The sequence below is a fragment of the Entelurus aequoreus genome, linkage group LG01, assembly GCF_033978785.1.
Source record: "Entelurus aequoreus isolate RoL-2023_Sb linkage group LG01, RoL_Eaeq_v1.1, whole genome shotgun sequence".
Lineage (NCBI taxonomy): Eukaryota > Metazoa > Chordata > Actinopteri > Syngnathiformes > Syngnathidae > Entelurus > Entelurus aequoreus.
Window position 1 is genome coordinate 62,768,039 of NC_084731.1, and position 24,900 is coordinate 62,792,938.

General features: G+C 42.4%; 2 protein-coding genes across 3 annotated transcripts in view; both read right to left on the bottom strand.

Moving 5' to 3' along the window:
• LOC133655591 (protein SSUH2 homolog) overlaps window positions 1–3,537 on the bottom strand; it is a 35,511-nt gene extending 31,974 nt beyond the window's left edge. Inside the window, exon 1 of the mRNA XM_062055879.1 lies at window positions 3,403–3,537. Coding sequence (XP_061911863.1) covers window positions 3,403–3,415 — 13 coding nt within the window. The 5' untranslated portion in view covers window positions 3,416–3,537. The remainder of the gene's footprint in view (window positions 1–3,402) is intronic.
• Window positions 3,538–4,906: 1,369 nt separating this feature from the next.
• Window positions 4,907–24,900, bottom strand: part of unm_sa1614 (un-named sa1614) — a 74,959-nt gene continuing 54,965 nt past the window's right edge. For both annotated transcript variants that reach the window (XM_062055953.1, XM_062055943.1), the window contains exons 18-28: window positions 19,389–19,474; window positions 18,806–18,921; window positions 16,771–16,838; window positions 16,580–16,687; window positions 16,210–16,483; window positions 15,985–16,149; window positions 15,869–15,920; window positions 10,413–10,486; window positions 8,023–8,162; window positions 7,842–7,970; window positions 4,907–7,769 (exon numbers count right to left, since the gene is read on the bottom strand). In XM_062055953.1, the coding sequence (XP_061911937.1) occupies window positions 7,701–7,769; window positions 7,842–7,970; window positions 8,023–8,162; window positions 10,413–10,486; window positions 15,869–15,920; window positions 15,985–16,149; window positions 16,210–16,483; window positions 16,580–16,687; window positions 16,771–16,838; window positions 18,806–18,921; window positions 19,389–19,474 (1,281 nt within the window). In that variant the 3' untranslated portion in view covers window positions 4,907–7,700. The remainder of the gene's footprint in view (window positions 7,770–7,841; window positions 7,971–8,022; window positions 8,163–10,412; window positions 10,487–15,868; window positions 15,921–15,984; window positions 16,150–16,209; window positions 16,484–16,579; window positions 16,688–16,770; window positions 16,839–18,805; window positions 18,922–19,388; window positions 19,475–24,900) is intronic.

A 24,900-nucleotide genomic window follows, 5' to 3' on the forward strand; every position in this document is an offset into this window, starting at 1 on the left:
ATGACGTGTGTGTGTGTAGACTACAACTGAATCATGACGTGTGTGTGTGTGTAGACTACAACTGAATCATGACGTGTGTGTAGAATACAACTGAATTATGACGTGTGTGTGTGTAGACTACAACTGAATCATGATGTGTGTGTGTGTAGACTACAACTGAATTATGACGTGTGTGTGTGTGTAGACTACAACTGAATCATGACGTGTGTGTGTAGAATACAACTGAATTATGACGTGTGTGTGTGTAGACTACAACTGAATCATGATGTGTGTGTGTGTAGAATACAACTGAATTATGACGTGTGTGTGTGTGTGTGTGTGTGTAGACTACAACTGAATCATGATGTGTGTGTGTGTGTGTAGACTACAACTGAATCATGATGTGTGTGTGTGTAGACTACAACTGAATCATGACGTGTGTGTGTGTAGACTACAACTGAATCATGACGTGTGTGTGTAGAATACAACTGAATTATGACGTGTGTGTGTAGACTACAACTGAATCATGATGTGTGTGTGTGTAGAATACAACTGAATTATGACGTGTGTGTGTGTGTAGACTACAACTGAATCATGATGTGTGTGTGTGTGTGTAGACTACAACTGAATTATGACGTGTGTGTGTGTGTAGACTACAACTGAATTATGACGTGAGTGTGTAGAATACAACTGAATTATGACGTGTGTGTGTGTGTGTGTAGACTACAACTGAATCATGACGTGTGTGTGTGTAGACTACCAACCCATTTACCATTACCATGACGTGTGTGTGTAGACTACAATTGAATCATGACGTGTGTGTGTGTGTGTGTGTGTGTGTGTGTGTGTGTGTGTGTGTGTGTGTGTGTGTGTGTGTGTGTGTGTGTGTGTAGACTACAACTGAAGCATGACACGTGTGTGTGTGTAGACTTTTTTTAAAAATGTGTATTATTTTTATAAACTCAGTAAATACGTCCCTGGACACTTTGAATATGACCAATATATGATCCTGTAACTACTTGGTATCGGATCGATACCTAAATTTGTGGGATCATACAAAACTAAAGTAAAGTATCAAACAAGAGAAGAATAAGTGATTATTACATTTTAACAGTAGTGTAGATAGAAAATGTTAAAACAGAAAATAAGCAGATATTAACAGTAAATAAGTAGATTAATAATCATTTTTTACAGTTTGTCCCTCATAATGTTGACGAAATAATAGAATATAAATGACACAATATGTTACTGCATACGTCAGCAGACTAATTAGGAGCCTTTGTTTGTTTAATTACTACTAAAAGACAAGTTGTCTAGTATGTTCACTATTTTATTTAAGGACTAAATTACAATAATAAACATATGTTTAAAGTACCATAAGATTTTTTTGTTAAAATAAAGACAATAACGGCATTTTTTGTGGTCCCCTTTATTTAGAAAAGTATTGAAATACATATTGGTATCAGCACAACCCTAGACTGCTGTCATTAATGATGCATATTATGACACTTTTGGATGTATTGTGTGGTTTTTAGGTTTTTAGTTGTTTGTCACATTTGCAGGTCATTATTTTTGCCATGGTTGCCTTACTGTTTGCTCAAATAATATTTAGTCAAATTCACTTCAAACTACAAAAGCCAAAACCAGTGAAGTTGTCACGTTGTGTAAATGGTAAATAAATATCCTTTTCAACTTATATTCAATTGAATAGACTGCAAAGACAAGATATTTAACGTTCACACTAAGAAACTTCTTTTTTTTTGCAAATAATCATTAACTTAGAATTTAAAGGCAGCAACACATTGCAAAAAAGTTGTCACAGGTGCATTTTTACCACTGTGTTACATGGCCTTTCCTTTTAACAACACTCAGTAAAGGTTTGGGAACTGAGGAGACACATTTTTGAAGTGGAATTCTTTCCCATTCTTGCTTGATGTACAGCTTAAATTGTTCAACAGTCCGGGGTCTCCGTTGTGGTATTTTAGGCTTCATAATGCACCACACATTTTCAATGGGAGACAGGTCTGGACTACAGGCAGGCCAGTCTAGTACCTGCACTCTTTTACTATGAAGCCACGTTGATGTAACTCGTGGCTTGGCATTGTCTTGCTGAAATAAGCAGGGGCGTCCATGAGAACGTTGCTGGGATGGCAACATATGTTGCTCCAAAACCTGTATGTACCTTTCAGCATTAATGGTGCCATCAGAGATGTGTAAGTTACCCATGTCTTGGGCACTAATACACCCCCATACCATCACAGATGCTGGCTTTTCAACTTTGCGACTATAACAGTCCGGGTTGTTCTTTTCCTCTTTGGTCCGGAGGACACAACGTCCACAGTTTCCAAAAACCATTTGAAATGTGGACTCGTCAGACCACAGAACACTTTTCCACTTTGCATCAGTCCATTTTAGATGAGCTCGGGCCCAGCGAAGCGTTTCTGGGTGTTGTTGATAAATGGCTTTGGCTTTGCATAGTAGTTTTAACTTGAACTTACAGATGTAGCGACCAACTGTAGTTACTGACAGTGGTTTTCTGAAGTGCTCCTGAGCCAATGTGGTGATATCCTTTACGCCTGAGGGATCAGAGGTCCGTAATATATCGCTTACGTGCAGTGATTTCTCCAGATTCTCTGAACCTTTTGATGATATCACGGAGCGTAGATGGTGAAATCCCTAAATTCTTGCAATAGCTCGTTGACAATTGTTGTTCTTAAAAAATTTGCTCAAGCATTTGTTGACAAAGTGGTGACCCTCGCCCCATCCTTGTTTGTGAATGACTGAGCATTTCATGGAATCTACTTTTATACCCAATCATGGCACCCACCTGTTCCCAATTAGCCTGTTCACCTGTGGGATGTTCCAAATAAGTGTTTTTGATGAGCATTCCTCAACTTTCTCACTCTTTTTTTTTGCCACTTGTGCCAGCTTTTTTGAAACATGTTGCAGGCATCAAATTCCAAATGAGCTAATATTTGCAAAAAATGACAAAGTTTCTGTGTGAACATTAAATATCTTGTCTTTGCAGTCTTTTCAATTGAATATAAGTTGAAAAGGATTTGCAAATCATTGCAAATGATTCTGTTTTTATTTACCATTTACATTTATTTATTTACATTTAACTGTTTTAAAAAACAAATGATAGGAAAATATTTTCGAATCGGTCAATAACCCCCCGACTCCTCCCCCCTATTCAACTGGTTGCATCGTGTGGTCTAAAAAAACAAAAACGATATTTAATTAGTTAGATTAATTACAATTGTTGAGTCCTAAAATCGAATGAAAATCCGATGAGGTTACGTGAAAGATTTCCCGGAGTTAATTCCTGCAGGCTGTGAAGGCGTGGACCCCCGCCTTAATCCAGCTACGAGAACTGTACCGTTAGTTTCACACCTTGTGAGAGGTCGCGGGTTCGAGTCCTACCTGCACTGTTCATCGTGGTCAAGTTTGCTGCGAACACTTGAATCCGTGATTTAGTTGATTGCAGGATTAGTACCGCAGCACCGCGCCCCTAAAATGCACTGTGTTCCGAACACACCATTTCCGGTCAATACTTTTCAAAATAAAACCCTCCGTCGCGCCGGTTCAAATGTGGCTTCTCTTTTTCAATACGACTCGTGAACGATCCGTTCACGTTGCGCCGATTCGAACCGCTACGGCGTTGTAATTCGCACTTCACACTTTTAGATAAACTGGAGTAGACTTTGCGGTTCACCGCGTTAGACCTTTATGTCGAAGAGCGCGGCGTGCGTTTCCGGTGTGTACGCGTTGCTTCTCCACGTTAACTTGACGCACGTCGGCGTCTTCGGGAATGCTGCCGACGCCCCATCTGAAATTGATTAGTCAAACTGAGGCTGGAATGAGGAGAAGCGGAAATACTTCACATGGTTTTTATTTCCAGATGAATAAATAAACACGTTTTTATTTAATTTATTGATATCGTCATGTAGTCAACATGTCTGCTGGTGGCTTGTCTCCTGTCAGGAAGTTCTACTTTTGCGTTAGTCTTGATATCAATCAATCAATCAATCAATCAATCAATCAATCAATCAATCAATCAATCAATCAATCAAATGCATTCCCAGACTGACCCGACCCAATCAAACTCACATCCATTTACTCTCCTTAGTTTTGACTTTGCTAAACATAAACAACATCAACAAAATAGGCCAAATAGGACAAAATGAAATAAGTAAATATTTAACTGTGTCATGAATGAATTCTAATTAGAAATAAATAGATTAGTTGTTTAAACTGTCAAAAGTTAATTCAATGAACAATTACATTTCATTATTAGATCATTTTTGATTAATTAATGTTTTTATTATTTCATGATTGAATTCATCAATGACGCAGCTAAATAATTATTTGATTTGTTTTGAAGATTTTTGTTCATCAAAGTCAGTAGGCGGGGCTAACACGAGTCTAGTCCAATCACTGCGAACGTGACAGTGCCTGGTAACCAATCAGGTGTTAGGACCCGCCCACTGACTTGAATGACTTCAATCGACAAATACATATTTCAGTAATTAGTTAAATGTGTCATTAAAATCATTGAATTAATCATTAAATCATGAAATAAATAATTAGATAAACGATTCAATAATCAAATGTAATTGTTTATTGAGTAAATTAATGACAGATCAAATGACACATTTTATGTATTTAATTTATTTATATTTTTTAATTCTTCTTCGTTTGCATAAAGATGTTGATAAGAGGTGTAACCACTATAATCAACATTTTTATCCAAACAAAGAAGAATACAAATAAAAAAAGGTTGTTTTTTTGTTAAATTAATATTATATATATATATATATATATATATATATATATATATATATATATATATATATATATATATATATATATATATAATATATATATATATATATATATATATATATATATATACTTGCATGCTAACGTTTAAATGTTGTGGTAAAACAAGTTATTTATCTTAGTTCGGGTTGAAATAAGCCATGAAAATAAAGTTCCCAAAAAGAGTTAATTTTGTCAAAGTAACTCTCAGAGGAGTAAACAAAGGTCGCAGGTTTTCATTGTTCACTTTTTTATTCTTGCATCATCACAAAGTTCACCAAGCACGTTTGGTGAGTCACCTTGTCCGCCATTGTTGCCGAAGGCAGGAAGTCATGTGACCCTTAGACCACCTTGACCTGCAGGACAAAGGCATCATGTGACCTTTAGACCACCTTGACCTGCAAGACAAAGTCATCATGTGACCTTTAGACCACCTTGACCTGCAGGACAAAGTCCCCAAATCGCATTTTTTGGAAATCAGATTTTTTCCCCGCTGAATGTTTACACTGCAAGTAAAACGTGATTTTATCAGACTCCAGTGTAAACACTCATGTGGCCCCAATGTGGCCCCGATGTGGCCTCATTGTGACCCCAATGTGGCTCCAATGTGGCCTCAATGTGGCCCCAATGTGGCCTCAATGTGGCCCCAATGTGGCTCCAATGTGGCCTCAATGTGGCTCCAATGTGGCCCCAATGTGGCCCCAATGTGGCCTCAATGTGGCCCCAATGCGGCCTCAATGTGGCTCCAAAGCGGCTCCAATGTGGCCCCAAAAAGGGCCCCAATGTGGCTTCAAAGTGGCCCCAATAAGGGCTCCAATGTGGCCTCAATGTGGCCCCAACGTTGTCCAAATGTGGCCCCAATTTGGCCTCAATGTGGCCCCAATGTGGCCTCAATGTGGCCCCAATGTGGCTCCAATGTGGCCTCAATGTGGCTCCAATGTGGCTCCAATGTGGCCCCAAAAAGGGCCCCAATGTGGCCCCAATGTGGCCTCAATGTGGCCCCAATTTGGCCTCAATGTGGCCCCAATGTGGCCTCAATGTGGCCCCAATGTGGCTCCAATGTGGCCCCAATGTGGCTTTAATGTGGCCTCAATGTGGCCCCAAAAAGGGCCCCAATGTGGCTTCAAAGTGGCCCCAATGTGGCCTCAATGTGGCCCCAATGTGGCCCCGATGTGGCCTCAATGTGACCCCAATGTGGCTCCAATGTCGCCTCAATGTGGCCTCAATGTGGCCTCAATGTGGCCTCAATGTGGCCCCAATGTGGCTCCAATGTGGCCTCAATGTGGCTCCAATGTGGCCCAGATGTGGCCCCAATGTGGCTCCAATGTGGCCTCAATGTGGCCCCAATGTGGCTCAAATGTGGCCTCAATGTGGCTCCAATGTGGCCCCAAAAAGGGCCCCAATGTGGCCCCAATGTGGCCCCAATTTGGCCTCAATGTGGCCCCAATGTGGCTCCAATGTGGCCTCAATGTGGCCCCAACGTGGCTTTAATGTGGCCTCAATGTGGCCCCAAAAAGGGCCCCAAAGTGGCCCCAATGTGGCCTCAATGTGGCCCCAATGTGGCCTCAATGTGGCCCCAATGCAGCCTCAATGTGGCTCCAAAGTGGCCCCTATAAGGGCCCCAATGTGGCTTCAAAGTGGCCCCAATAAGGGCTCCAATGTGGCCTCAATGTGGTCCCAATATGGTGTCAATGTGGCCACAATGTGGCCCCAATGTTGTCCAAATGTGGCCCAAATGTGGCCTCCATGTGGCCCCAATTTGGCCTCCATGTGGCCCCGATGTGGCCTCAATGTGGCCCCAATGTGGCCTCAATGTGGCCCCAATGTGGCTCCAATGTGGCTCCAATGTGGCCCCAATGTGGCCTCAATGTGGACCCAATGTGGCCTCAATGTGGCCCTAATGTGGCCTCAATGTGACTCCAAAGCGGCCCCCATAAGGGCCCCAATGTGGCTTCAAAGTGGCCCCAATAAGGGCTCCAATGTGGCCCCAATGTGGCCTCCATGTGGCCCCAATTTGGCCTCAATGTGGCCCCAATGTGGCTCCAATGTGGCCCCAACGTGGCGTCAATGTGGCCCTGACATCACTTGCATGTGCACGTGGATAAAGTGAAAACAAAGGAAGTTGTCCAAGAGGAAGTTGCTAAGACTATAAAATAAAAGAAGTCACCACACCTTAAAAACGAGTGTTTTTAAGTGAAAGTACATGAAAGTCTGCACAACTTTAAGGCGCACACGAGTGACGTAACTTTAAGGCGCACACGAGTGACGTAACTTTAAGGCGCACACGAGTGACGTAAGTCAACCAAAGATGACAAAAAAGTCACATTCAGGTCACGTTGCGTTTAGACTGAAGTCAGATTTGAAAAGATCAGATTCAGGACTACTTCCTGATGTGGTCTGAATCTGATGCCCAAGGATCAGATTTGAGGACTTTGGAGCGTTTAGACTGGCAACAAAAACCCGGTCTGTGTCACAGATGTGGTGTGCCGTGTAAACAGGGCCTTTAAAGGCTGCCGGAGTAGTCAACCACGCCCCGTTAGGCTCCGCCTCCCTCGGCGTGGACCGAGGTCCTGGAGGATGAGGTTAGCGTGCACGTGTGCTTTGGTTTCCCTCCATCCTTTGTGTCCATGACAATTAGCACCAATGTACAATTTTTCACAATAAACCCAAAGAAAAAGAGTTGTTCAGGTGAACTTCAAAATAAAACCTACATCTGGACTGTTTTATTTTGAAGAGGTCAATCTTGGACGCAGCTGTCTTTGAGAGTCCTCATGAAAGGTCACTTGCCCCGAAGGTTTCCATGGTGATGGAGGGCTTGCAGTCGTTGCTATGACAACATGGCACCTGGACTTGGTTCTCCTGAGAAGGCCGTGGTCAGTGGCCAGCTGGGTTCTGCAGGATCAGAGCGGCGTCACGAAGGAAGACGGGAACAAGCCTCTCTGGCGCGGGTCCTCCTCCATGTAACCGTGCTGCACACGCACACACAATCAGCCACGCCATGGCGGATCTACATCAGCACCGGTCCGGAGCAGGATACGCACCCACCAGTCCGGGTCCTCCTGGCCCACCACCACCAGGACTTGTCCCTCGCTGAAGCTCAGCTCGTCGTGGTGGTCCGCCTGGCAGTCGTAGAGAGCCTGGACCCGTGGAGCGGACTCCGCCCGTCGGGGCTGAGGAAGACCAGGTCCTTCACAGAATACTTCTCATCAAAGTGTGACTCACCAAGGACCTGCGGGGGAGGGGCAGGGGGGCGCTCTCAAAACTCTGCGAGCGCTGATTGCTTGGAGATCTGTCGCTGGAGGTCCTCCTGGGGCGGTGTGCAAAAGGGGAGGAGCTTGTGTCGCTCTCCGCCCGCCGGAAAGCTGAGCGTGCGAGAAAACTCAAGTCAGTGAAGTGATAAAAATAGTCTTAGACTTAGATTGGTCACATGTAGTCTTAGACTTAGATTGGTCACATCTAGTCTTAGACTTAGATTGGTCACATCTAGTCTTAGACTTAGATTGGTCCCACTAGTCTTAGACTTATATTGGTCACATCTAGTCTTAGACTTAGATTGGTCACATCTAGTCTTAGACTTAGATAGGTCACATCTGGTCTTTGACTTAGATTGGTCACATCTAGTCTTAGACTTAGACTGGTCACATCTAGTCTTAGACTTAGACTGGTCACATCTAGTTGGTCACATCTCGTCTTAGACTTAGATTGGTCACATCTAGTCTTAGACTTAGATTGGTCACATCTAGTTGGTCACATCTAGTCTTAGACTTAGATTGGTCACATCTAGTCTTGGACTTAGGTAGGTCACATCTAGTCTTAGACTTAGGTTGGTCCCATGTAGTCTTAGACTTAGATTGGTCACATCTAGTCTAAAACTTAGATGGGTCACATCTAGTCTTAGACTTAGATTGGTCACATCTAGTCTTGGACTTAGGTAGGTCACATCTAGTCTTGGACTTAGATTGGTCACATCTAGTCTTAGACTTAAATTGGTCACATCTAGTCTAAGACTTAGATTGGTCACATCTAGTCTTTGACTTAGATTGGTCACATCTAGTTGGTCACATCTAGTCTTAGACTTAGATTGGTCACATCTAGTCTTGGACTTAGGTAGGTCACATCTAGTCTTAGACTTAGGTTGGTCCCATCTAGTCTTAGACTTAGATTGGTCACATCTAGTCTAAGACTTAGATTGGTCACATCTAGTCTTTGACTTAGATTGGTCACATCTAGTCTAAGACTTAGATTGGTCACATCTAGTTGGTCACATCTAGTCTTAGACTTAGATTGGTCACATCTAGTCTTGGACTTAGGTAGGTCACATCTAGTCTTAGACTTAGATTGGTCACATCTAGTTGGTCACATCTAGTCTTAGACTTAGATCGGTCACATCTAGTCTTAGACTTAGATCGGTCACAACTAGTCTTAGACTTAGATTGGTCACATCTAGTCTTAGTCTGGTCAGATCTAGTCTTGCTCTTAGATTAGTCCCATCTAGTCTTAGACATAGATTGGTCACATCTAGTCTTAGACTTAGATTGGTTACAACTAGTCTTCGACTTACATTGGTCACATCTAGTCTTTAACTTAGATTGGTCACATCTAGTTGGTCACATCTAGTCTTGGACTTATGTAAGTCACATCTAGTCTTAGACTTAGATTGGTCACATCTAGTTGGTCACATCTAGTCTTAGACTTAGATTGGTCACATCTAGTCTTAGACTTAGATTGGTCACATCTAGTCCTAGACTTAGATTGGTCCCATCTAGTCTTAGACTTAGATTGGTCACATCTAGTCTTAGACTTAGATTGGTCCCATCTAGTCTTGGACTTAGATTGGTCACATCTAGTCTTAGACTTAGATTGGTCACATCTAGTCTTAGACTTAGATTGGTCACATCTAGTCTTTGACTTAGATTGGTCACATCTAGTCTTTGACTTAGATTGGTCACATCTAGTCTTAGACTTAGATTGGTCACATCTAGTCTTTGACTTAGATTGGTCACATCTAGTCTTAGACTTAGATTGGTCACATCTAGTCTTAGACTTAGATTGGTCACATCTAGTCTTTGACTTAGATTGGTCACATCTAGTCTTAGACTTAGATTGGTCACATCTAGTTTTTGACTTAGATTGGTCACATCTAGTCTTAGACTTAGATTGGTCACATCTAGTTTTTGACTTAGATTGGTCACATCTAGTCTTAGACTTAGATTGGTCACATCTAGTTGGTCACATCTAGTCTTAGACTTAGGTTGGTCACATTTAGTCTTAGCCTTAGATCGGTCACATCTAGTCTTAGCCTTAGATCGGTCACATCTAGTCTTAGACTTAGATTGGTCAGATCTAGTCTTAGTCTGGTCAGATCTAGTCTTAGACTTAAATTGGTCCCATCTAGTCTTAGACTTAGATTGGTCACATCTAGTCTTAGACTTAGATTGGTCACATCAAGTCCAAGGTTAGATGTGACCAATTTAAGTCTATGAGAAGAGAGCCCAAAGGTCTTCTAAGACAAACCAAAACAGTCCAGTTGCCATTGATTGCATGTCCTGAGAAAAGAATATTTTGATCCATCATTGATTAATATTATGATTTTTTAAAATTGATTAGCTAACCTTGTTTGGACCTTCCAGGACAGCAAGAGTCTGTGTCTGTCCATTCCGTCAGCGAGCCGAGAGGAGAAGATGCGCTGCAGACACGCAGACAAATCATGAATAATTGTCACCAAAAGAGCATCAGTTTCAAGTTTTATAGCAGCTGTCTATGAAGTATTATTGGAGCAAAATGACCTGCAAGTGTGTATCTCACCAAAATGATTCCCGGGCGTGGCGCCGCTGCTGCCCACTGCTCCCCACTGCTCCCCAAGGGGATGGGTCAAATGCAGAGGACAAATTTCACCACATCTAGTGTGTGTGTGACAATCATTGGTACAATCAGATCTATGTACGCGTTTAAGTTGTCTACTCGTGACTTGTGACACTTCTGACTTGAGCCAGCACATCCAGACTCGTGAGCGTGTAATACAACTTGTGTGTGTGCGTGTAATGCAATTTGTGTATCTGCCGACATTTAACCAACCACACAAGACACTACACAATTTAAACCAATCAGAAACAAGGTACAACTGAGGTGTGTGAAAGAGAGAAGCCAAGACCCGCCTTAGGTTGTTTCTGATTGGTTTGAATTGTGTAGTGTCTTGTGTGGTTGGTTAGATGTCAACATAGTGGATTGTTGTCTTGGCCTGGGATTGTTATTTCCATGGGTCCGTGCAGCCATTTGTAGTTCGACTAACTCTGATTAACTCAGTGGCCTAGTGGTTAGAGTGTCCGCCCTGAGATCGGTAGGTCGTGAGTTCAAACCCCGGCCGAGTCATACCAAAGACTATAAAAATGGGACCCATTACCTCCCTGCTTGGCACTCAGCATCAAGGGTTGGAATTGGGGGTTAAATCACCAAAAATGATTCCCGGGCGCGGCCACCGCCGAGAGATGGCCCAAAGAAAAGAGAGAACAAAGTGGAGGAGAGAGAAGCCGTCGAAGGTTTGGTGATTCTTCAAAAGTGAAATGTTTGCAGTGTCAAAAAGCTGCAAGTGATGATGCAATACTTGCATATTTGGGAGCAGCAAACAAGCAGGAGCAGGTCATCATTTATGTTGTATTCCAACACAATTGACGCTTTCAATGCTAATGCTAACAAAACCAAACCTTTTGTTGAAGACATTGTACCTCCATGTACCAAACTTTATCAGTCTTTTACACTACTTTGATTCTTTGGTACCTCCATGTACCAAACTTTATCAGTCTTTTACACTACTTTGATTCTTTCAAGGGGAAGTGCACTTTTTTGGAATGTTGCCTATGGTTCACAACCTTGATGAGACATGATGGATTTTTTATGCATTCTAAATAATAAATAAACGTAAATAAAAGTCTGCTTACAGGGGAGTCAATGGGGGATCCTCTAGTCCGCCCATAAAACCCAGTAAAAAACATTCAAGTAGTGCCAACAATACTTAGTGATATTGTTATTATAAATATTAACAAGTATTAGTGATATTGTTATTAGAGATGTCCGATAATATCGGACTGCCGATATTATCGGCCGATAAATGCTTTAAAATGTAATATCGGAAATTATCGGTATCGGTTTCAAAAAGTAAAATGTATGACTTTTTAAAACGCCGCTGTGCGGAGTGCTACACGGATGTAGGGCAAAGTGCAGAGCGCCAATAAACCTTAAAGGAATTGCCTTTACGTGCCGGCCCAATCACATAATATCTACGGCTTTTCACACACACAAGTGAATGCAAGGCATACTTGGTCAACAGCCATACAGGTCACACTGATGGTGGCTGTATGAACAACTTTAACATTGTTACAAATATGCGCCACACTGTGAACCCACACCAAACAAGAATGACAAACACATTTCGGGAGAACATCCGCACTGTAACACAACATAGACACAACAGAACAAATACCCAGAACCCCTTGCAGCACTAACTTTTCCAGGACGCTACAATATACAACCCCCGCGCCCCCTCCACATCATCTGCAAAAAGCAGAGACCTAATCCTGCAGCCACCAAACCGGATCCCCTCAACGCCTTGACTGCACCTACAAATTCTGTCCATAAAAGTTATGAACAGAATTGGTGACAAAGGGCAGCCTTGGCGGAGTCCAACGCTCACTAGAAACGTGTCCGACTTACTGCCAACAGTGCGGACCAAGCTCTGACACCGATCGTACAGGGAGCGGACAGTCCGATACCCCATACTCTCTGAGCACTCCCCACAGGACTTCCTGAGTGACACGATCGAATGGCTTCTCCAAGTCCACAAAGCACATGTAGACTGGTTGGGCAAACTCCCATGCACCCTCAAGGACCCTGCCGAGAGTATAGAGCTGGTCCACAGTTCCACAACCAGGACGAAAACCACACTGTTCCTCCTGAATACGAGGTTCGACTATCCGGTGTAGCCTCCTCTCCAGTACACCTGAATAGACCTTACCGGGAAGGCTGAGGAGTGTGATCCCACGATAGTTGGAAAACACCCTCCGGTTCCCCTTCTTAAAGAGAGGAACCACCACCCCGGTCTGCCAATCCAGAGGTACCGCCCCCGATGTCCAAGCGATGCTGCAGAGTCTTGTCAACCAAGACAGCCCCACAGCATCCAGAGCCTTAAGGAACTCCGGGCGGATCTCATCCACCCCCGGGGCCTTGCCACCGAGGAGCTTTTTAACCTCAGCAACCTCAGCCCCAGAAATAGGAGAGCCCACCACAGATTCCCCAGGCACTGCTTCCTCATAGGAAGACGTGTTGGTGGGATTGAGGAGGTCTTCGAAGTATTCCCTCCACCGATCCACAACATCCGCAGTCGAGGTCAGCAGAACACCATCCTCACCATACATGGTGTTGATAGTGCACTGCTTCCCCTTCCTGAGGCGGTGGATGGTGGTCCAGAATCGCTTCGAAGCTGTCCGGAAGTCGTTTTCCATGGCTTCCCCGAACTCCTCCCATGTCTGAGTTTTTGCCTCCGCAATCGCTGAAGCCGCACACCACTTGGCCTGTCGGTACCTGTCCGCTGCCTCCGGAGTCCTATGAGCCAAAAGAACCCGATAGGACTCTTTCTTCAGCTTGATGGCATCCCTCACCGCCGGTGTCCACAAACGGGTTCTAGGATTACCGACACGACAGGCACCAACTACCTTGCGGCCACAGCTCCAATCAGCCGCCTCGACAATAGAGGTGTGGAATATGGTCCGCTCTGACTCAATGTCCAGCACCTCCCTCGTGACATGTTCAAAGTTCTTCCGGAGGTGGGAATTGAAACTTTCTCTGACAGGAGACTCTGCTAGACGTTCCCAGCAGACCCTCACAATGCGTTTGGGCCTGCCAGGTCTGTCCGGCATCCTCTCCCACCATCGCAGCCAACTCACCACCAGGTGGTGATCGGTAAAATGCTCCGCCCCGCTCTTCACCCGAGTGTCCAAAACATGAGGCCGCAAATCCGATGACACAACTACAAAGTCGATCATGGAACTGCGGCCTAGGGTGTCCTGGTGCCAAGTGCACATATGGACACCCTTATGTTTGAACATAGTGTTTGTTATGGACAATCTGTGACGAGCACAAAAGTCCAATAACAAAACACCACTCGGGTTCAGATCCGGGCGGCCATTCTTCCCAATCACGCCTCTCTAGGTTTCACTGTCACTACCAATATGAGCGTTGAAGTCCCCCAGTAGGACAAGGGAATCACCCGGGGGAGCACTTTCCAGTACTCCCTCGAGTGTATCCAAAAAGGGTGGGTACTCTGAGCTGCTGTGTGGTGCGTAAGCACAAACAACAGTCAGGACCCGTCCCCCCACCCGAAGGGGGAGGGAAGCTACCCTCTCGTCCACTGGGTTGAACTCCAACGTGCAGGCTTTGAGCCGGGGGGCAACAAGAATTGCCACCCCAGCCTGTCGCCTCTCACTGCGTGCAACGCCAGTGTGGAAGAGAGTCCAGCCCCTCTCGATAGAACTGGTTCCAGAGCCCTTGCTGTGCGTCGAAGTGAGTCCTACTATATCCAGCCGGAACTTCTCCACCTCGCGCACTAGCTCAGGCTCCTTCCCTACCAGCGAGGTGACGTTCCACGTCCCAAGAGCTAGCTTATATAGCCGAGGATCGGACCGCCAAGTGCCCTGCCTTCGGCCGCCGCCCAGCTCACACTGCACCCGACCTCTATGGCCCCTCCCATGAGTGGTGAGTCCATTGGAGAACAAGTATTAGTGATATTGTTATTATAAATATTAACAAGTCTCAGTAAAATTGTTATTATAAATATGAACAAGTATTAGTGATATTGTTATTATAAATATTAACAAGTATTAGTGTTATTGTTATTATAAATATTAACAAGTTAAGTTCCTAAAATGTTTTATGTTACAGTCTCATTCCTAAATTCTATAATGACAACGTGATTTGTTTGTAGCAATGTACAGAGACATCCTGGATGAAAATGAACGAGTCAGGATAGAGGGAAAGATGAATGCAGCAATGTACAGAGATATCCTGGCTGAAAATGAACTGGGAGACTAGTCAGGATAGAGGGAAAGATGAATGCAGCAATGTACAGAGACATCCTGGATGAAAACGAACTGGCAGACTATTCAGGATAGAGGGAAAGATGAATGCAGCAATGTACAGAGACATCCTGGATGAAAACCTTCCCATCCAACCTGATGGAGCTTGAGAGATGCTGCAAAGAATAATGAGAGAAACTGCCTAAAGATGTAGCATTGTATTCAAAAAGACTTGAGGCTGTAGTTTCTGCCAAAGGTACATCAACTAAGTATTGAGCAAAAGCTTTGAATACTTATGTGCATGTAATTTTTTAGTTTTAATAATACATTTGCAAAATAAATTTAAAAAATCACACTGTCATTATGGGGTATTGTGTGTAGAATTTGGAGGACAAAAATTAATGTATTTCATTTTCTAATAAGACTATAGCATTAGAAAATGTGGAACAAGTGATGTACTGTGTATAGAAGAAAAAAATATTTGTTAATTTTGAAACATTTTCCGTAAAAGACGCATTGAGGCTAAAAGAATGTTTCATTCCATGACTCAAACCAATTAATCGATAGATTAGTCGATTACTAAAATAATGGATAGCTGCAGCACTAAGACTACAGTTGTACTATATTGCAATGTTTCAAACAACATTTTTCATCAAAAAGTCTGTTATTCTTTTGAAAAGGCATGTTAATGTTCAAATTGTGATGCCAGGCACTGATTAAATAGATTTCATTTTATTTTGAAGTTTTGCAGTAAGACTTTTCTAACGAGCTGAGTCACAGCACCAATAAAGCTCTTATACTGCACAGTCTGCCCTGCAGTACACCATTTGTCCACTGGAGGTCAGCGCAGCACCAATAAAACACATACCCCAAGGTACTACATATTTTTATACTGCACAGTCTGCCCTGCAGTACACTATTTGTCCACTGGAGGTCAACGCAGCACCAACTTATTTCCATTTTGATCACACCTTTAAGAGCGAGTGATGGCGGATTATACTCACACGCAGGAACCTGGACCGCTGTAGACCCTGGCAAAGGCTGCCATCCCATAATCTGAGCACACACGGACAAGTCATGACTCGGGTCACACAAGAGGTGTGGACGTGTCCCGCGTTACCGTGCTTGCCGGACTCGGAGGAGCTCCTCTGGTGTCGCGCTGCCACCGGGGGGGTCGTCTTCCTGTTTCCCGTCAGGGGGAGGAAGACCTCCTCCTCTGGCTCCTCCTCCTCCTCGCTGGGCCCCTCCCTCCGACCCGGCGGAGGAGGCGGAGGAACGGTGGGAGCTGCGAGAGGACAAAGTCAAAATGAGCTTCATGTTTTGGGAAGCTCGTAACACGCCTCACCTTTGACCCTCGGGGGGAGGGGGGGTGCGGGGGAAGAGGGCGGAGGCGGAGGGGGGCTGGCTACGGAGGGCGGGGGTCGGGTGTGGTGCTCCATGGCCATGGCCAGCCTGCGCCCCACGCTCAGCAGGCCGCTGCCACCTTTTGCCGCTGGGGCGGAGCCTGCTGGTGACGCAATGCATGATGGGAGGTGGGTGGAGGACGAGAGCCCCAAGATGAAGGGGCGTGAGGGGAAGGAGAAGGAGGACGAGGAACGCTCCTTCTTCACTGGACCGTTCTGGGAGGGGAGTCAGGAAGCCATTTTGTTCCATTCAGCGAGTGTAAGCCCCACTTCCTACCTGCCACTGCCTTAGGATGCTGTCGCCATGGTTACCTTGTCATCGAAGTCGTCGTCGCTGTCGTAGACGTCGTCGTGACGGAGCCTCCACTCGTACTCCACATGGACGTGATGGTCGAACTGGTTGGACTGGGCCTGTTGCAGCTGCAACGTGCACACACACACACGCACACGCACACGCACACGTGAGCATGAGGTGAAGAAGAGTAACAAGTGTATGAACTCACCAGCGCCTCACAGTGGTGATACTTCAACCTACGACTCACATCCAGCGCTGTCTCTCCTAACTCATTCTCTGTTCAACACACACAATATATATACTGTTACTACTGATGTGTGTGTACTACTGATGTGTGTGTACTACTACTGTGTGTGTACTACTGATGTGTGTGTACTACTACTGTGTGTGTACTACTGATGTGTGTGTACTACTACTGTGTGTGTACTACTGATGTGTGTGTACTACTCTTGTGTTACTACTACTGTGTGTGTACTACTACTGTGTGTGTACTACTGATGTGTGTGTACTACTACTGATGTGTGTGTACTACTGATGTGTGTGTACCACTACTGTGTGTGTACTACTGATGTGTGTGTACTACTACTGTGTGTGTACTACTGATGTGTGTGTACTACTCTTGTGTCACTACTACTGTGTGTGTACTACTACTGTGTGTGTACTACTGATGTGTGTGTACTACTGCTGTGTGTGTACTACTGATGTGTGTGTACTACTATTGTGTTACTACTGATGTGTGTGTACTACTACTGTGTGTGTACTACTGATGTGTTAGTACTACTACTGTGAGTGTACTACTGATGTGTGTGTACTACTACTGTGTGTGTACTACTGATGTGTGTGTACTACTACTGTGTTACTACTGATTTGTGTGTACTACTGATGTGTGTGTACTACTATTGTGTTACTACTGATGTGTGTGTACTACTACTGTGTGTGTACTACTGATGTGTGTGTACTACTATCGTGTGTGTACTACTGATATGTGTCTACCACTATTGTGTTACTACTGATGTGTGTACTACTATTGTGTGTGTACTACTGATGTGTGTCTACCACTATTGTGTTACTACTGATGTGTGTGTACTACTATTGTGTGTGTACTACTGATGTGTGTGTACTACTATTGTGTGTGTACTACTGATGTATATCTACCACTATTGTGTTACTACTGATGTGTGTGTACTACTATTGTGTGTGTACTACTGATGTGTGTCTACCACTATTGTGTTACTACTGATGTGTGTGTACTACTGATGTGTGTGTACTACTGATGTGTGTCTACCACTATTGTGTTACTACTGATGTGTTTGTAATACTATTCTGTGTGTACTACTGATGTGTGTCTACCACTATTGTGTTACTACTGATGTGTGTACTACTATTGTGTGTGTACTACGGATGTGTGTGTGTGTGTGTGTGTGTGTGTACTACTATTGTGTTACTACTGATGCGTGTGTACTACTATTGTGTGTGTATTACTGATGTGTGTACTACTATTGTGTGTGTGTGTCTGTGTGTACTACTATTGTGTGTGTGTACTACTTATGTGTGTGGTGTGTACTACTGATGTGTGTATACTACTATTGTGTGTGTACCACTGATGTGTGTGTACTATTATGTGTGTACTACTGATGTGTGTGTACTACTATTGTGTGCGTGTGCTACTGATACGTGTTATTGTTATTGTGTGTGTGCGTGTACTACTGATGTATGAACATTATTGATGTGTGTGCATTACTGATGTTTGTGTGTGTACTACTGATGTGCGTGTACTACTGATTTTGTGTGTACTATTATTGTGTGTGTGTGTGTACTACTACTATTATGTGTGTGTGTGTGTGTGTGTGTGTGTGTGTGTGTGTGTACTACTGATGTATGAACATTATTGATGTGTGTGCATTACTGATGTTTGTGTGTACACTACTGATGTGTGTGTACTACTGATGTGTGTGTGTGTGTGTGTGTGTGTGTGTGTGTGTGTGTGTGTGTGTGTGTGTGTGTGTGTGTGTGTGTGTGTGTGTGTGTGTGTGTGTGTGTGTGTGTGTGTGTGTGTAATACTGAATACTGATGTGTGAACATTACTGATTTGTGTGTACTACTGATGTGAACATTACTGGTGTGTTTGAGTGCAGTGTGTGTGTGTGTGTGTGTGTGTGTGTGTGTGTGTGTGTGTGTGTGTGTGTGTGTGTGTGTGTGTGTGTGTGTGTGTGTGTGTGTGTGTGTGTGTGTGTGTCTGTTACTGATGTGTGTGTTGGCTCTGGCCCTCAGCAGCAGCTTAACACAGTCACTCTTGTTGTGCAGACAACTGTAGTGCAGAGCTGTGTTTCCTGCCACCGTCTGCACGTCCACGTTGGAGCTAAACAAACAAAGAATCAAACAAACAAATAAACAAAGAATTGAACAAACAAACAGACAAACAAACAAAGAGATAACGAAGCAAACAAACAAACAAACAAAGAATCAAACAAAAAAATAATCAAACAAAGAATCAAACAAAGAATCAAACAAACAAACAAAGAATCAAACAAACAAACAAACAAAGAATCGAACAAACAAACAAACAAAGAATCAAACAAACAAACAAAGAATCGAACAAACAAACAAAGAATCAAACAAACAAACAAACAAAGAATCGAACAAACAAACAAACAAAGAATCAAACAAACAAACAAAGAATCGAACAAACAAACAAAGAATCAAACAAACAAACAAACAAAGAATCGAACAAACAAACAGACAAACAAACAAAGAGATAAAGAAGCAAACAAACAAAAGTCTGTCATGTCATGAACAATTTTTGGTGTGAAAGTGGAGCACACTGACCAGTTCTGGGCCAGGAAGTCCAGGATGTGCAGAGACGTCCTGTCAGCCAATAGGACGGCCAGGTGTAGGGCCGCCTCCCCCTTCTCCTGTTGCCATGGAAACACATGTCAGATTTCTGTTTTCACTTGCTTGCTTTTCCTTGGCCAGTCCTGCTTAGTTGTCATGGCAACAGAGGAGGGTGGGACAGTCTGAGCACACCTGGTGGCACTCACTGCAGGCTAATTACACTGATTGACCACACCTGTTCACGATTAGCCCCCTCCTTTGTGTTCCTGCCATGTCCTTTAAACTGACATTGATACAACATTGATTATACGTACGTGTCCTTTAAACTGACATTTATACAACGTTGATTATACGTACATGTCCTTTAAACTGACATTGATACAACGTTGATTATACGTACATGTCCTTTAAACTGACATTGATACAACGTTGATTATACGTACGTGTCCTTTAAACTGACATTGATACAACGTTGATAATACGTACGTGTCCTTTAAACTGACATTGATACAACGTTGATTATACGTACATGTCCTTTAAACTGACATTGATACAACGTTGATTATACGTACGTGTCTTTTAAACTGACATTGATACAACATTGATTATACGTACATGTCCTTTAAACTGACATTGATACATTGATTATACGTACATGTCCTTTAAACTGACATTGATACAACGTTGATTATATGTACGAGTCCTTTAAACTGACATTCATACAACGTTGATTATACATACATGTCCTTTAAACTGACATTGATACATTGATTATACGAACATGTCCTTTAAACTGACATTGATACAACGTTGATTATACGTACGTGTCCTTTAAACTGACATTGAAACAACATTGATTATACGTACGTGTCCTTTAAACTGACATTGATACAACGTTGATTATATGTACGAGTCCTTTAAACTGACATTCATACAACGTTGATTATACATACATGTCCTTTAAACTGACATTGATACATTGATTATACGAACATGTCCTTTAAACTGACATTGATACAACGTTGATTATACGTACGTGTCCTTTAAACTGACATTGAAACAACATTGATTATACGTACGTGTCCTTTAAACTGACATTGATACAACGTTGATTATACGTGCATGCCCTTTACACTGATATTGAAACAACGTTGATTATTAGGGATGTCCGATAATGGCTTTTTTGCCGATATCCGATATTCCGATCTCGTCCAACTCTTAATTACCGATTCTGATATCAACCGATACCGAAATATAAAGTCGTAGAATTAACACATTATTATGCCTAATTTTGTTGTGATGCCCCGCTGGATGCATTAAACAATGTAACAAGGTTTTCTAAAATAAATCAACTCGAGTTTTGGAAAAAATGCCAACATGGCACTGCCATATTTATTATTGAAGTCACAAAGTGCATTAATTTTTTTTAACAGGCCTCAAAACAGCAGCTTGGAATTTGGGACATGCTCTCCCTGAGAGAGCATGAGGAGATTGAGGTTGGGGGGGGTTAAGGTGGGGGGGTTAGAAGGTAGCGGGGGGGGGGGGTGTATTGTAGCGTCCCGGAAGTGTTAGTACTGCAAGGGATTCTGGGTATTTGTTCTGTTTTGTTTAAGTTGTGTTACGGTGCGGATGTTCTCCCGAAATGTGTCTGACATTTTTGTTTGGTGTGGGTTCACAGTGTGCCGCATATTTGTAACAGTGTTAAACTTGTTTATACGGTCACCCTTAGTGTGACCTGTATGGCTGTTGAACAAGTATGGCTTGCATTCACTTGTGTGTGTGAAAAGCCGTAGATATTAAGTGACTGGGCCGGTACGCAAAGGCAGAGCCATTAAAGGTTTATTTGCGCTCTGTACTTCTCCCTAAGGCCGTGTACATAGTGGCGTTTTACAAAGTCATAAATTTTACTTTTTGAAACCGATACCGATAATTTTGAAACCGATACTGATAATTTCCGATATTACATTTTAAAGCATTTATTGGCCGATAATATCGGCAGTCCAATATAATCGGACATCTCTATTGATTATATGTATATGTCCTTTAAACTGACATTGATACAACGTTGATGATACGTACGTGTCCTTTAAACTGACATTGATACAACGTTGATTATATGTACGTGTCCTTTAAACTGACGTTGATACAACGTTGATTATACATACATGTCTTTTAAACTGACATTGATACGACATTGATTATACGTACATGTCCTTTAAACTGACATTGATACTACAACGTTGATTATACATTAAATTGTATGCTACTTTGTATCAGAAATGGCAACAGCAGAGGATACATATGCATGTATGAGACAGTATGCCCCACAACAAGAGCATAGTGACAAAGAAGAAACTTACTGACTACAACGTCGGACTACAATGGTGGACTCGTGCAAAGATTTTTGGGTAAAACTTTACCATATACAGTATGGAGATGTCAGTGGATTTCAAATTTCTGGGACTTATTCAGAGCCCAACTCAAAACAGGCACCAAGGTCCTAGGTAGGAGAAGTTGCTTTTGCATACTAGGAATTCTGGACTCCAACACTACATACTTGTATGTGAGACAGAATGTGAGACTACATACTTGTATGTGAGACAGTATGTGAGACTACATACTTGAATATGAGACAGTATGTTAGACTACATACTTGCATGTGAGACAGTATGTGAGACAGTATGTGAGACTACATCATTGTATGTGAGACAGTATGTGAGACTACATAATTGTATGTGAGACAGTATGTGAGACTACATACTTGTTTATGAGACAGTATGTGAGACTACATACTTGTATGTGAGACAGTATGTGAGACAGTATGTGAAACAGTATGTGAGACAGTATGTGAGACTACATACTTGTTTATGAAACAGTAAGTTAGATTACATACTTGAATATGAGACAGTATGTTAGACTACATACTTGTATGTGAGACAGTATGTGAGACAGTATGTGGGACTACATCAATGTATGTGAGACAGTATGTGAGACTACATATTTCTATATGAGACAGTATGTGAGACTACATACTCGTATGTGAGACAGTATGTGAGACAGTATGTGAAACAGTAGGTGAGACAGTATGTGAGACTACATACTTGAATATGAGACAGTATGTTAGACTACATGTTGAAAAGAAACTGGAAATTGTGATGTATCATGTTGTATGCTTGCATGTTCGAAATAAACTCAAACTCAAACTCAAACTCAAACATACTTGTATGTGAGACAGTATGTGAGACAGTATGTTGGACTACATCAATGTATGTGAGACAGTATGTGAGACTACATCATTGTATGTGAGACAGTATGTGAGACAGTATGTGAGACTACATATTTGTAAATGATACAGTATGTGAGACTACATACTTGTATGTGAGACAGTATGTGACACACTATGTGAGACTACACACTTGTATGTGAGACAGTATGTGAGACTACACACTTGTATGTGAGACAGTATGTGAGACAACATACTTGTATGTGAGACAGTATGTGAGACTACATACTTGTATGTGAGACTACATACTTGTGTGTGAGACTGTATGTGAAACTACATACTTGTATGTGAGACAGTATGTGAGACTACATACTTGTATGTGAGACAGTATGTGACACACTATGTGAGACTACACACTTGTATGTGAGACAGTATGTGAGACAACATACTTGTATGTGAGACAGTATGTGAGACTACATACTTGTATGTGAGACTACATACTTGTGTGTGAGACTGTATGTGAAACTACATACTTGTATGTGAGACAGTATGTGAGACTACATACTTGTATGTGAGACAGTATGTGAGACTACATACTTGTATGTGAGACAGTATGTGAAATACATACGTGTATGTGAGACAGTATGTGGGACTACATCAATGTATGTGAGACAGTATGTGAGACAGTATGTGAGACAACATACTTGTATGTGAGACAGTATGTGAGACTACATACTTGTATGTGAGACTACATGAAATACATACGTGTATGTGAGACAGTATGTGAGACAGTATGTGAGACAGTATGTGAGACTACATCAATGTATGTGAGACAGTATGTGAGACTACATATTTGTATATGAGACAGTATGTGAGACTACATACTTGTATGTGAGACAGTATGTGAGACAGTATGTGAAACAGTATGTGAGACTACATCATTGTATGTGAGACAGTATGTGAGACTACATATTTGTAAATGAGACAGTATGTGAGACTACATACTTGTATGTGAGACAGTATGTGACACAGTATGTGAGACTACACATTTGTATGTGAGACAGTATGTGGGACAACATACTTGTATGTGAGACAGTATGTGAGACTACATACTTGTATGTGAAACTACATACTTGTATGTGAGACTACATACTTGTATGTGAGACAGTATGTGAAACTACATACTTGTATGTGAGACAGCATGTGAGACTACATACTTGTATGTGAGACAGTATGTGAAACTACATACTTGTATGTGAGACAGTATGTGAGACAGTATGTGAGACTACATACTTGTATGTGAGATAGTATGTTAGACAACATTCTTGTATGTGAGACAGTATGTGAGACAATATGTGAGACAGTATGTGAGACAGTATGTGAGACAACATACTTGTATGTGAGACAGTATGTGAAACAGTATGTGAGACAGTATGTGAGACAGTATGTGAGACAACATACTTGTACGTTCACTGTTCATTTTAATGTGTTAAGTCATTTTATGTGTTTCGCACAAGAGGTAGAACATCTCACTCTGTGTTTTCTGGAATCTGAATATGTGAGACAGTATGTGAGACAACATACTTTTATGTGAGACAGTATGTGAGACAAGATTCTTGTATGTGAGACAACATACTTGTATGTGAGACAGTATGTGAGACAACATACTTGTATGTGAGACAGTATGTGAGACAGCATACTTGTATGTGAGACAGTATGTGAGACAGCATACTTGTATGTGAGACTACATACTTGTTTATGAAACAGTGTGTTAGATTACATACTTCAATATGAGACAGTATGTTAGACTACATACTTGTTTGTGAGACAGTATGTGGGACTACATCAATGTATATGAGACAGTATGTGAGACTACATACTCGTATGTAAGACAGTATGTGAGACAGTATGTGAAACAGTATGTGAGACTACATCATTGTATGTGAGACAGTATGTGAGACAGTATGTGAGACTACATATTTGTAAATGAGACAGTATTAAGATTAAAGATTAAAGTACCAATGATTGTCACACACACACTAGATGTGGTGAAATGTATCCTCTGCATTTGTCCCATCCCCTTGGGGAGCAGTGGGCAGCAGCGGCGTATGACTCGGCTGGGATTTGAACTCCAACCTATGTGAGACTACATACTTGTATGTGAGACAGTATGTGACACAGTATGTGAGACTACACACTTGTATGTGAGACAGTATGTGAGACTACATACTTGTATGTGAGACTACATACTTGTATGTGAGACTACATACTTGTGTGTGAGAC